The 12,888-nt window shown below is 39.4% G+C and overlaps 1 protein-coding gene across 2 annotated transcripts in view; it reads left to right on the top strand.

The window, feature by feature from the left end:
* The first annotated feature begins 3,312 nt into the window (after positions 1 to 3,312).
* LOC109903929 (collagen alpha-1(XII) chain) overlaps positions 3,313 to 12,888 on the top strand; it is a 73,782-nt gene continuing 64,206 nt past the window's right edge. The window contains exons 1-5 of one of the 2 annotated variants that reach the window (XM_031788288.1): positions 3,313 to 3,484; positions 4,480 to 4,588; positions 11,230 to 11,346; positions 11,466 to 11,609; positions 11,992 to 12,048. In XM_031788288.1, the coding sequence (XP_031644148.1) occupies positions 4,519 to 4,588; positions 11,230 to 11,346; positions 11,466 to 11,609; positions 11,992 to 12,048 (388 nt within the window). In that variant the 5' untranslated portion in view covers positions 3,313 to 3,484; positions 4,480 to 4,518. The remainder of the gene's footprint in view (positions 3,485 to 4,479; positions 4,589 to 11,229; positions 11,347 to 11,465; positions 11,610 to 11,991; positions 12,049 to 12,888) is intronic. The other variant, XM_031788289.1, reaches the window with a different exon arrangement.

Below are 12,888 nucleotides of genomic sequence, written 5' to 3'. Positions count from 1 at the left end.
TTCTCCACGGCGTCTCCAGACTGTCACATGTGCTCAGTGTGAACCTGCTTTCATCTGTGAAGAGCACAGGGCGCCAGTGGCGAATTTTGCCACTGGTGTGGGTTGTAGACTCCGTCTCATGCTACCACTAGAGTGAAACCACCGCCAGCGTTCAAAAGTGACCAAAACATCAGCCAGGAAGCATAGGAACTGAGAAGTGGTCTGTGGTTATCACCTGCAGAACCACTCCTTTATTGGGGGTGTCTTGCTAATTGCCTATCATTTCCACCTGTTGTCTATTCCATTTGCACAACAGCATGTGACATTTTTTGTCAATCAGTGTTGCTTCCTAAGTGGACAGTTTGATTTCACAGAAGTGTGATTGACTTGGAGTTACATTGTGTTGTTTAAGTGTTCCCTTTATTTTTTTGAGCAGTGTGTGTGTATATATATATATATATATATATATATATATATATATATATATATATATATATATATTTTGTGCACATGAACCAATAAATTAACTGTTCTATGGGAAAAACCCCTGGGCCTGTAGCCTAGTGGTCACTTCTGCACGTGGATGACTTTCAATGTGCTGTCCTATATGTATGTTCTGCTTTTAAACACTAGAGGGCCTCACTGACCATGAAATGAGTGACATCTAGATTTGGTTTAAGGAAACTGGACTGACCATTTCTACTCTGCGAAGATCCATTCAAAACGTTTACAATGAAAGGCAACACTGCCTCAATAATACCCAAACTGTTCAAGGCTGTTCACATGGCCTACCTGACCTGTAATTACTTAATCAAGCAAAATGGTACTAAATAAGTAATATATTTTATTGTTTGTAATTTTCATTAAATGTAGGATTGTTAGTGTGTTTCAACATCGGTGGCTCAACTTGGTTTACCACAATTTTCAATGCGTAAAAGTTGCCTGAGTGAGCACACCTCGAGATCCACAAGAAAATCCACGGATGGATCTTTGGATGGTAAATTCAACAGATTTTTATTGATTGAACAAATACTTCAAATTAAATATAAAACATATAGTTGACACCTTTTTGACCATTATTTATTTATATATACACTAACGTTCAAAAGTTTGGGGTCACTTAGAAATGTCCTTGTTTTTGAAAGAAAAACAATTTTTTGTCCATTTAAAATAACAACAAATTGATCAGAAATACAATGTAGACATTGTTAATGTTGTAAATTACTATTGTAGCTGCAATCTGCTATTGCAGCAGATTTTTGTAATGGAATATCTACATAGCCGTACAGAGGCCCATTATCAGCAACCGTCACTCCTGTGTTCCAATGACACGTTGTTAGCTAATCCAAGTTTATCATTTTAAAAGGCTAATTGATCATTAGAAAACCCGTTTGCAATTATGTTATTATGAAAACTGTTGTTCTGGTTAAAGAAGCCATGAAACTGGTCTTCTTTAGACTAGTTGAGTATTTGGAGCATCAGCATTTGTGGGTTCGATTACAGGCTCAAAATGGCCAGAAACGGATTACTTTCTTCTGAAACTCGTCAGTCTTTTCTTGTTCTAAGAAATGATGGCTACTCCATGCAAGAAATTGCCAAGAAACTGAGGATCTCGTACAATTCTGTGTCCAACTCCCTTCACAGAACAGCGCAAACTGGCTCTAACCAGAATAGAAAGAGGAGTGGGAGTCCCCGGTGTGCAACTGAGCAAGAGGACAAGTACATTAGTGTCTAGTTTGAGAAACAGATGCCTCACAAGTCCTCAACTGGCAGCTTCATTAAATAATACCCGCAAAATACCAGTTTCAATGTCAACAGTGAAGAGCCGACTCCGGGATGCTGGCCTTCTAGGCAGAGTTGCAAAAAAAAGGCCATATCTCAAACTGGCCAATAAAAAGAAAAGATTAAGATGAGCACAATAACAGATGCTGGACAGAGGAACTCTGCCTAGAAGGCCAGCATCCCGGAGTTGCCTCTTCACTGTTGATAGTCCCACTAAGCGCAAACCAGATTGGATGGCATATTGCTGCAGAATGCTGTGGTAGACATCCTGGTAAAGTGTGCCTTGAATTCTAAATAAATCACTGACGGTGTCACCAGCAAAGCACCATCACACCTCCTCCATTCTTCACGGTGGGAACCACACATGCGGCGATCATCCGTTCACCTACTCTGCTTCTCACAAAGACACTGCGGTTGGAACCAAAAATCTCAAATTTAGACTTGTCAAATCAAAGGACAGATGTCCACCGGTCTAATTTCCATTGCTCGTGTTTCTTGGCCCAAGCAAGTCTTTTCTTCTTATTGGTGTCCTTTAGTTGCAGTTTCTTTGCAGCAATTCGACCATGGCCTGATTCACGCAGTCTCCACTGAACAGTTGGTGTCCTTTACTTAAACTCTGTAAAGCATTAGTTTGGTCTGCAATTTCTGAGGCTGGTAACTCTAATGAACTTATCCTCTGCAGTAGATGCAACTCTGGGTCTTCCTTTCCTGTGGCGGTCCTCATGAGAGCCAGTTTCATCATAGCGCTTGATGGTTTTTGCGACTACACTTGAAGAAACTTTCAAAGTTCTTGAAATATTCTGCATTGACTGACCTTCATGTCTTAAAGTAATGACGGACTGTCATTTCTCTTTGCTTATTTGAGCTGGTCTTGCCATAATATTGACTGAGCCCTATTTTGTAAAAGACCATCTTCTGTATACCAACCCTACCTTGTCACAACACAATAAAATGCATTAAGAAGGAAAGAAATTCCACAAATTAACTTTTTTAAAGGCACACCCGTTAATTGAAATGTATTCCAGGTGCCTACCTCATGAATCTGGTTGAGAGAATGCCAAGAGTGTGCAAAGCTGTCATCAAGGCAAAGTGACAACTTTGAAGAATCTCAAATATAAAATAAATTTTGATTTGTTTGACCCTTTTTTCGTTACTACATGATTCCATATGTGTTATTTCATAGTTTTGATGTCTTCACTATTATTCTACAATTGAGAAAATAGTCTAAATAAAAACCCTTGAATGAGTAGGTGTCCAAGCTTTATACTGATGCTGTATATATAGTATGTATGTATGTAAATATATATGTATATATAGCCTACATGTTAAGTTCCTTAGGGTTGCCCATTATGCACTTGTAAGTCATAAGATCAATGTGCCAAATGAATTCAGAAAAGAATGCAGTTTCCAGAAGTATATTCCCACTTTGGGGGATGTTTCATATATCAAACCATTGCGAGGTTTACCAGTGGAGTTTCGTAAGAGCTTATTGTAAAATGAGAGTTGGGAACAGCCCCCTATTAAGTAGCAGATTGTGGAAAGATTCTTCCCACTTGGAAAGAGACTTTCTTTCTGGAACACATGCTGTTGGATCTTCCAGTAGCCAGCTAGAGAGAAGTGTCCACCCAGAGCTCCTGAAAGTTCTCTATCAGTTTCTAGAAGGGGGAGTCTTCAAGACGGGTGCGCCTACATTTTTTGATTTTATTCTGTTAAGATTGACCAGGTGAGCAACATATTTTATTTTCTTCTATCTTGCTGTGGGTTAGAAATAATATAAGATTTATACAAAATAAATGGTTTTCAATTAATCAAACATTGTGCTTAGCTGTATGTGCTATATTTATGAGCTTTTTCTAATGAAAGGACTGATTTATTATTTTTCTGTGAATAACTGCCAGACAGGTGAAATCATTTTTTTGTGCTTGGTTAGTTCTTCAGCCTGTATTTTTCCCATAAAGGAACATATATGTTGGATTATGATGGTACCCCTGTGTGGAATCATTAAGAATACTGTATTAGAGTATGAACATTGAATTAGAATAGCCTAGCCAAAGTAACAAATAAATTAGTTGATCATTAGTAATTTGCTAATAGGCACATTGTTTTGGTAAAAGTAATTTATACTACATATACTACATTTTTTATTTATCTATGGGCCTGATGTATATTAAGTTGACATTCATGATATGATATATAAGGGCCAATTCTGAGGGTCTTGGGAGCTAAATGGGATAACTGAATGAAATGTCCTTCCAGTTTCAGTAGCCCTATATGAGCTCCTGTGCCACTAGGCGGGGTGCGCAACCTGTAGGACCAGTAGCCTATTTCTGATATTCCAGGCAGGTTTGCTTTTGACGAAATTCTCAACCGTTTTCAATGTTGAGCCTATACGACAGGTCGAATTATGATTAAATTATTTACTAAAAGTACGTGATTTTAAAAAAAACGAATGGTTATTAACGAATAGAGTTAATATAGTTATGAGACCGTCATTGTAAATAAGAAAGTGTTATTAACTGTCTTGTAAATGAAAAAATGTAAAAGACAACGCATGCATGAGGTGACAAAAATTAGCTCGTTACTTTTCACTCCTTTGAACCAAATGTTGCCTCTTCAGTCACGTTAATTTAATATATTCCCTTTCAAAGGCTCGTGACTTTTTGCCCATTCTCTTCTCAAAGCTAAACCTAATCGGTTTGAACGCAACTCTCTCCTCAGATTCATTAATGTGCTGCTGCTGACCCATAACTTCTAAAAATGAAGATAAGGCTGTCATTGGCCGTGTCGGCTTTCGTTGCAGTGTTATTCGCCTCCGTTGAAGCGCAAGGTAAATGTGCCTCCCTCCTGCCCTTTTCACATACCCCCATCCCCCACCCCCAACTCTGGCTCGCTTTCTCTCTCTCTCTAGTTGTTTGATATAAACCTACAGGATTTAGGGTATTTATTGTGTGAGAACCATCACATGGAAACAACCATAATGCATTGTACAGTATGATTAATAAAATGATACCCAGTTGTGTGTATTTTACTTGATATGACTTGCCCTGCACCCAGGGGCACCATGCACCCCCAAAATCTGAGGGCACAAAGTACATGTTGTAGGGGGTGGTCGGGAGAATTGAGCTGAAACATCTTCTTCCTGGAATCAAGAGACATAATCATTATGCCTAATTTGATGTAAAAAAAAAGAGAAAGGAATAAAGCTATATTTTCTGCATAGGTTATCTAAGCATATTGCCTTCACCTGTTCAATTGTCATTTTAATAAACTTGTATGCCTTTAGTACAACTGCCACATGGGTATATAGTATCATTACCCAATAATTAAAGCAATTTTATTCAATTGTGTATCTATTTGTCATTAGAGTTTTGAAAATAACAATCTAAATATCTGTCAATCATTGCATGCATAGTTCTGTCTATTAAATTCAGTGGTTACATTTCCCCAGCCCCTGCCTGCATCTTTGCTAAAATATGGGTAAAATAATAGAATATGAGTCTTATTCAGTACATTTAGTAATTGCTTGCTTTTTTAAAGTCTAGCAACCTTGCCAGCAGGCATGCAATTGCCAGCTAAGATAGTTAGGTAAGCTAGCCAAGCTTGCTCAAACTTGATTGTTAGGCTGAAATGGCTTCTTGGTAGCTCATTATGAGGTTGGGAGATTGGTAGCCCATTTATAGATGGGCTACCCACTTGGCTAAATCCAACTTGATAAAATTGCTAGCTAGCTGGCTAGAATTACAGCAAAACATTTGTTTTATTTTTAATCAAGAGGGAATCGGCTATCAATATCTTGATCAAATTCATTTACAAACATACCTCCTGTGAGTTCTGCCCACCAATAAAATCAAACTACACTATATATACAACGGTATGTGGACACCCCTTCAAATTAGTGGATTCGGCTATTTCTGCCACACCCATTGCTGACAGATGTATAAAATCGAGCATACAGCCATGCTATCTCCATAGACGGGGCGGCAGGGTAGCCTAGTGGTTAGAGCGTTGGACTAGTAACCGAAAGGTTTCAAGTTTGAATCCCCTAGCTGACAAGGTACAAATCTGTCGTTCTGCCCCTGAACAGGCAGTTAACCCACTGTTCCTAGGCCGTCATTGAAAATAAGAATTTGTTCTTAACTGACTTGCCTAGTAAAATAAAGGTCAAATTTTAATAAAAAAAATAGACACACAATGACAGTAGAATGGCATTACGGAAGAGCTCAGTAACTTTCAACGTGGCACCGTCATAGGATGCCACCTTTCCAACAAGTCAGTTCGTCAAATTTCTGCCCTGCTAGAGCTACCCCGGTCAACTGTAAGTGCTGTTATTGTGAAGTGGAAACATCTAGGAGCAAGAACGGCACAGCTGCAAAGTGGTAGGCCACACAATCTCACAGAACTGGACCACCGAGTGCTGAAGCAAGTGGCGTGTCCTCAGTTGCAACACTCACTAAGAGTTCCAAACGGCCTCTGGAAGCAACATCAGTACAAGAACTGTTCATCGGGAGCTTCATGAAATGGTTTTCCATGGCCGAGCAGCCCCACACAAGCCTAAGATCACCATGTGCAATGCCAAGCGTCGGCTGGTATGGTGTAAAGCTCGCCCCCATTGGACTCTGGTGTAGGGGAAATGCGTTCTCTGTAGTGATGAATCACGCTTCACCATCTGGCAGTCTGACGGACAAATCTGGGTTTAGCGGATGCCAGGAAAACACTACCTGCCCCAATGCATAGTGCCAAATGTAAAGTTTGGTGGAGGAGGAATAATTATCCGGGGCTATTTTTCGTGGTTCAGGCTAGACCCCTTAGTTCCCTTAGCCTTACAGCATACAATGACATTCCAGAATGTTTCTGTGTTTCCAAGAAATTGACTGGCCTGCACAAAGCCTTGACCTCAACCCCGTCAAAGACCTTTGGGATGAATTGGAACAACAACTGCGAGCCAGGCCTAATCGCCCAACATCAATGCCCAACCTCACTAATGATCTTGTGGCTGAATGGAAGCAAGGCCCAGCAATGTTCCAACATCTAGTGTAAAGTCTTCCCAGAAGAGTGGTCTTTTCTAGCAGCAAAGGGTGGGACCAACTCCATATTAATGCCCATGATTTTGGAATGAGATGTTCGATGAGCAGGTGTCCACATACTTTTGGTCATGTAGTGTATGTGCGTGCAGCGTGTCACTCTAGTCTAGAGCAAAGATGGTGGAGAGTATACTCATACTCAGGCCGTTTACCATTGAAAAAAAATGGTCAGTTCCGATCTACTTAAGGGGGGTGCTGTCCCATAGACACTAATGCAATAGCATCTGGGTCTGATCTACTTAGACTTCCATTCAAACAATGAACAGGTTGGTTGTTTATCAGCAAAACCGATGCTCGCGCAACCATGGGACAAAACAGACTGGGTTGGCTTAGATTGTTGACATGTAAACTATATTTAGTCTCCAATGTTTGTTGAAAACACAAATAAATTTGCACAATGAGCACTTGTCTCTGAAATACATCGTTACAGTTGTTGGTTAGCTAGCTAACATTTTTTTTGCCATATTAGCGTTGACATGAAATCAGTCAAAACAAGACATGACATCAAGAACAAGACGAAACTATCTGAAACTATCTGAAACAAGTCACGATTCCCCACATGGTAGTTTCTTGTCATTGTTGGTAGCTATCTGGCCATCCAGAATCACAACAACTTGCAGACTTCTGGCCGAATGAAGCGCCCGCATTGCTTTCGTGACGTTGTCAGCTAACCCATCTATAGAGAATGATAGAGAAAACATCTCTATATAGTTCCCATTATGGTGTATGTGAGCACATGGACAGAGCCATTGAGGCAATCTTCATTTTGATATCGTCAATTTTTTGGATTTATGATTAGGTGATCCCTCCTAATGATCCGGTTGGACATGACTCCAACAGGGTCATCAGGAGGGATCAGCCAATAGAGTTGGAAGTCCCACCCAGTTGACTACATTAAAATGGTGGAAGCCCTCAATGGCGCTGCCTATGCTAAAACTGCCTTTTGGCCACTAGATGGTAAATCTTTATTAAGTTTAGTAATTCATTTATGTTTTTTTAGCAGGACAAATCTGAGAGGGAACGTGCCCCTGGGCGTGACACTTCTGTCTACACCTCTTCCCTTTCTCTGTGATGTAATATGATTCTAGGAGTCCCATTCTAGGAGTCCCATTCTAGGAGTCCCATTCTAGGAGTCCCATTCTTGAACATATTTCAGGATAATTACAATTTGATTAATTTATTTGACATTTAGTCCATGTTGGTATATATATATATATATATATATATTACACATATACTGTGTGTATATGTATATATATATATTCTCAATTTTTTTTCTTTATGTAATATCCCAAATTTTGGAAATGTTTCCAACTTTACCAATGAGAAAACTCATGTTCTCGCTGGACTGAATCCTAACTTGAGAAAATTGAAGTGACTCATGTTGTCAACTGTAATAGTTGGATCTGACTCTTACAGATTGATGTAACAATGTGTTACCTTAGTCTTATTGATGTTATTGTTTGGTAGAAGAATCCAGAACCCAATAGTTGGCCCTTTAAAAATTGGATAGGATTTTCTTTTTTTATCTTCCCAATTTTGTTTTCTCAAACAAAAATTAAGTAAAGTAAAACTACAATTATTTCATGGTTTAGCTATCCCCCTCTGTAATTATGTTGTTACATTGACGTTACGGTAGCTGTTCTAGATTTTATTGTTTCTCATATTTCAATATCCAAACAATATTAGTGGTCTTGATCATTTGTAGAAATGTGACATCATAGTTTCAATATCCTTGATGTTCAAAAACTGGAGCATTCAATTGTTCCCTTTTTTGCCCTGAAAGCTTTTTGGGGGAGTCCAATGTCTACTCCCATATATCTTCACTAACGGAATGGAAAGATGTAATATGAGAATCGCTAATTAATGTTCAGACAGGGCAAAGACAAAGAGCCTTTTTAGGCTTTTTACGGACATTCTCAAAAACGCTGAGTTGCAATCCATATAGAAAGTTAATATGCAGAAATGTTTAATGTCAGCACATGTTGCGGAATTACTTTGGCATCTGTTCTGCCTTTTTGGGAGAGTCAGAGCTCTTTCTTTGACTGGCTGTCCTGGCAGTAGAGCAGGCCAGGATGAATGGCTGACTGGACGCAGACTAAGGTTACTGACAGTAGCCAAAGTCTGGCCATGGGTAAGGCAGAGGTGTCCTCTGGTCGTGCAGGGTGCTGTGATATGCATCCACACCTGGCAGAGGGAACGAGTCTGAAAAGTTATCTGCTAATGTTTATTCTGATTATTTTATATCTTCAATGTATTTTTTTTCAATATCTTGTTTTAGAAAAGTACATTAAAACGCAACATGAGAAGACTGAAAATAAAATGTGTGACGTAACAACTCTGTCATGAATGATTCCAACTACTTGCGACTTTTTGTACAACAATGATCAAACACCTTGAGTGAGGTGACACAGCTCTTTGCTCTTGTGAGTGAAGACAATCTCCCTACCCAACGTTCCTCCCCACTGCCCCTCCCAACCCCCAAGTGGGTATATTGATTCTTGTTCGAGAGACTTTGTTGGAGAGGAGGGCAGCTTACCCGGGCCCCCTAAATTGATGTGGCAGGTTGGTGATCCTCCTTTACCGTGTACCAATACCAGCTTGGCTCAGGTCCTAGATGTTGTCTGCCTGTACATTCAGTGTGTCCTGAGCTGTGGCTTGTCTCAGCAGGTATTTTACAGTGATATTCTTGCATCCCATCCCAATGCCCCTCCTCAGCAGCTTGCATGCCGTCCACTCGCTGACATAGTCTGAAAGGCCAACCTTTGTATGTATGTCTTTATCACATCCTCATCATCATCCTGGACTATAGTATGTAGCCTATGAGAAGTGCATATACAGCCATAGGCTACAGGAAGAATAGAAACTCATACATCACCTCATAGATATTAAGACTTTCTTATATTCTATGCAGTTAAAGCTTGTTATGCTGTTTACCCTTAAGTACAAGCTTGTCTGTCCAAAACAAAAAATAGTACTTTTTAAACACTTTGTTTCCACTCTCCTTTAACTGCACTCACATAAAGGTGAAAGGTCAGCCAACACTGATCTAAATAGGTTGCATGTGAAACCCCAATGAGGAAGAATATCATTGTAAAATACATTTATTGTCTCTCTGTGTGGTCCCTCGTGTACATGGAAACACTTTCACCCAATTTGTCAAGTTGTTCTGAACAACTTTCTCATGTACACATGCATGGTGCCGTGGCAACCTGCTCAATGTGGACACGCGTGTTGTCGGACTGCATCTGTCGCAGTTTTTGTTTGTTTATTTTGAATGTGTACACTATTTTTCCTCTGTATCTTAACTCTCTCTTCATTTTGACTGTGTGCACAGTGTGCCTTCACCTCATGCCATCTTGTGCACTCTGTCAATGAAAAGAACATACACAACAGTCTCCTGTGACACATTGTGTATTCTTTTTGCAAGGTTTGCAATGGATCTATGCCAAAGACTTGTGCTTGAGTCTCGCTCTCTCTCTCCCTCTGTCTCTCTCTCTATATATATATAAATATACATAAACACTTCATTTTGTCAAAATATGTATAAATACTCTGTATTGTTATTTATTTAAACAGGGAAATCCCATTGAGGCCTCTTTTACAAGGGTGCCCCACACACAATCATACAAATTCACAATATTTACAATTCCAACACAATCAAAGCATACAATATTTACAAGTAATTTAAGATAAGTAACTTACAAAACACCATCATGAAAAACAAACACATTCCTCAGTAAAAAAAAGTAATCAACCAGCTGTCTGAACTGCTCTAGCAAAACATCCAACTTTAGAGTATATATATAACATTGGGTGTTAAATTCAGCAAATGCCACCCTCAACATTATCTGGCAATCTTGACTCCATTGTATAATCAATAACGTTGGAAGGAAAATGTTGCTGTAATTATGTGTTGTTCATGTCAACGTGTTGGTGCTGGTTGGTTGGGCATGCGTGGTAAGGACTGCACTCAGCATGTATTGGATGGTTCACTCAATGTTTGCACTCAGGGGAGTTTTGTGTGGAGTTGGTCTGTATTAATGTTGTGTACTCCAGACTTCCGGTGCTTGAGTTGCTGACTAGGGTTACCTGGTTGTGCAACTCAAACAAATGCCATTTTGTTTTCCAAAATGGCTACTCACACTTTTTAAATGTTGTTGTGTGCTTCTTTTTTTGTCACTTTTACCATGGATGTTGGTTCTTCTTGTCTCCCTCAACAATGAACGTCTCAACTTCAGTCATGAAGTGTTTATCGTTGGGCTAAATGTGAATGCTTGATATAAAATGTCTTGCTGAAATACTTGATCAACATTTTTAAACTCATACACACGTTTTGTTATTCATGTATGTATGTTAATAACATCAGTTCCTCTTTTGTTTGCAGTGGAGCCCCCCTCAGACTTGAAATTTACAATTCTAAATGAGAACACAGTGCAAATGTCATGGAGAAAGCCATCGCATAGGATACAGGGCTACAAAATACAAGTTGTATCGGATACAGGTTTGTAGTTATTGATCTCATTAGTTCATTGATGTTTGCCTGACTAGTTATAGCTTTTCATGCCAACCCGAATGATCATTTGCACCAATTCTAATAGCAACCCATTCTCTATATCCCAGATGAACCAGCCAAAGAGTTTAACCTCCCAGCCACTGCTACAAAGACGTCTATTACAGACCTAACTCCTGATCTGGACTACTCAGTGTCCATCAACTCCTATGATGACACAGAGGAGAGTATACCCATCTTTGGCCAGCTCACTAGTAAGTGTTCAAGATTCTGATGCTTTTACAAGGTTAAACATAACTTTGGGAAAATCCGATGGCTTTCTCAAAAGGCTGATATGGACTGATATGAAAAGGGTTTTAATCTCAGATCAGATTCTTCTGTCATAAGGAACAAAGGACCTATTAAATGGTTTCAAACCTCCAGATTGTCTGTTAGCTTCGAGCGACATTAGAATCAAATACATCTGTTTTTAAAACTCGAATCACACTCTGTTTATCGCCGATTAACCAGGACAAATATGTTTATATGTATATGATTGAAGAGGCTTGATGATTTGTTGAATGTCTTGGATTTATTCCCCATACATGGCGGCACACAGGATGTCATGGTAACAGTCCAAATTATTTTGTGTTTCAGTTCAGTCCAGTAACACAAGTGAAACAGAAAGGAGGCCGCAGACTTCAGATGCAATCAGTAAGTATGTTTACGTCAATGTCAACCAATCTGCGCTATGCCCATTGCCTGTCCACATAGCTTTATGATCTTACCAGTCCATTTTTTTGTGTTTTTCCAATCCAATCATAATATTGTTAACTGGATAAATTTCCTCAGACTCAAATACCCCATTTGTACTGCTGAGTTGTTCATATTTGAGCAGACAGGGGGTTCCGACAGTGGCTGAGAATTAGTTTGTGATTGAAAACACAAACACATCAAAATCTAAGAATGAGAGTCTTCTGTTATGCGTATAATCCAAGGAGAGTGATGATGTCCCTGTCGTGCCAGCTCTGTGCATTTCCATCTTTTTAAATGTTGAAAGAAGTGGAAAGGATTACTGCTCTGACCAGACGTCCTTTTACTGGAGTTCTGTGCCTCTCTCTGTGAGTTCAGTCTGTGGATTGATAGGGACCATGTACGCTTTGGGTGGAAATTCAACCCAATGTTCCTGATGGTCCAAAAACATTTGCTCCTAAAAGCTATTTCTGGTGGAACGCTCATAACACTCTTTCACAATTGACCCAATTGGCCAGATAAATCCATAGAATTTGATGTTTTGTCAAGAAATGCTCAAGAGGCGTAATAACAAGATGTGAGTAGCGTGGAAGGATATTCAGTCAAGTGGACCTACGAGAGCTAAGATTTGAGACATTCACAGAAGTCCGGCCAATCATCTTGGATGTTCCAGAGAATCTGAACTATCCACGATAAACAAACAAAAAACCACGGGGGTTTGAAAACACAAAACCAAACAATGCCGCTGAAAGTTTTATTGATTATTTGGTCTATAAAAACACATTTTTGTCATCATGTCTG

Source organism: Oncorhynchus kisutch, linkage group LG14 (genome assembly GCF_002021735.2).
Source record: "Oncorhynchus kisutch isolate 150728-3 linkage group LG14, Okis_V2, whole genome shotgun sequence".
Taxonomy (NCBI): domain Eukaryota; kingdom Metazoa; phylum Chordata; class Actinopteri; order Salmoniformes; family Salmonidae; genus Oncorhynchus; species Oncorhynchus kisutch.
The sequence above is the reverse complement of the archived record's forward strand: the minus strand, read 5'-3'. Positions and strand labels throughout refer to the sequence as shown.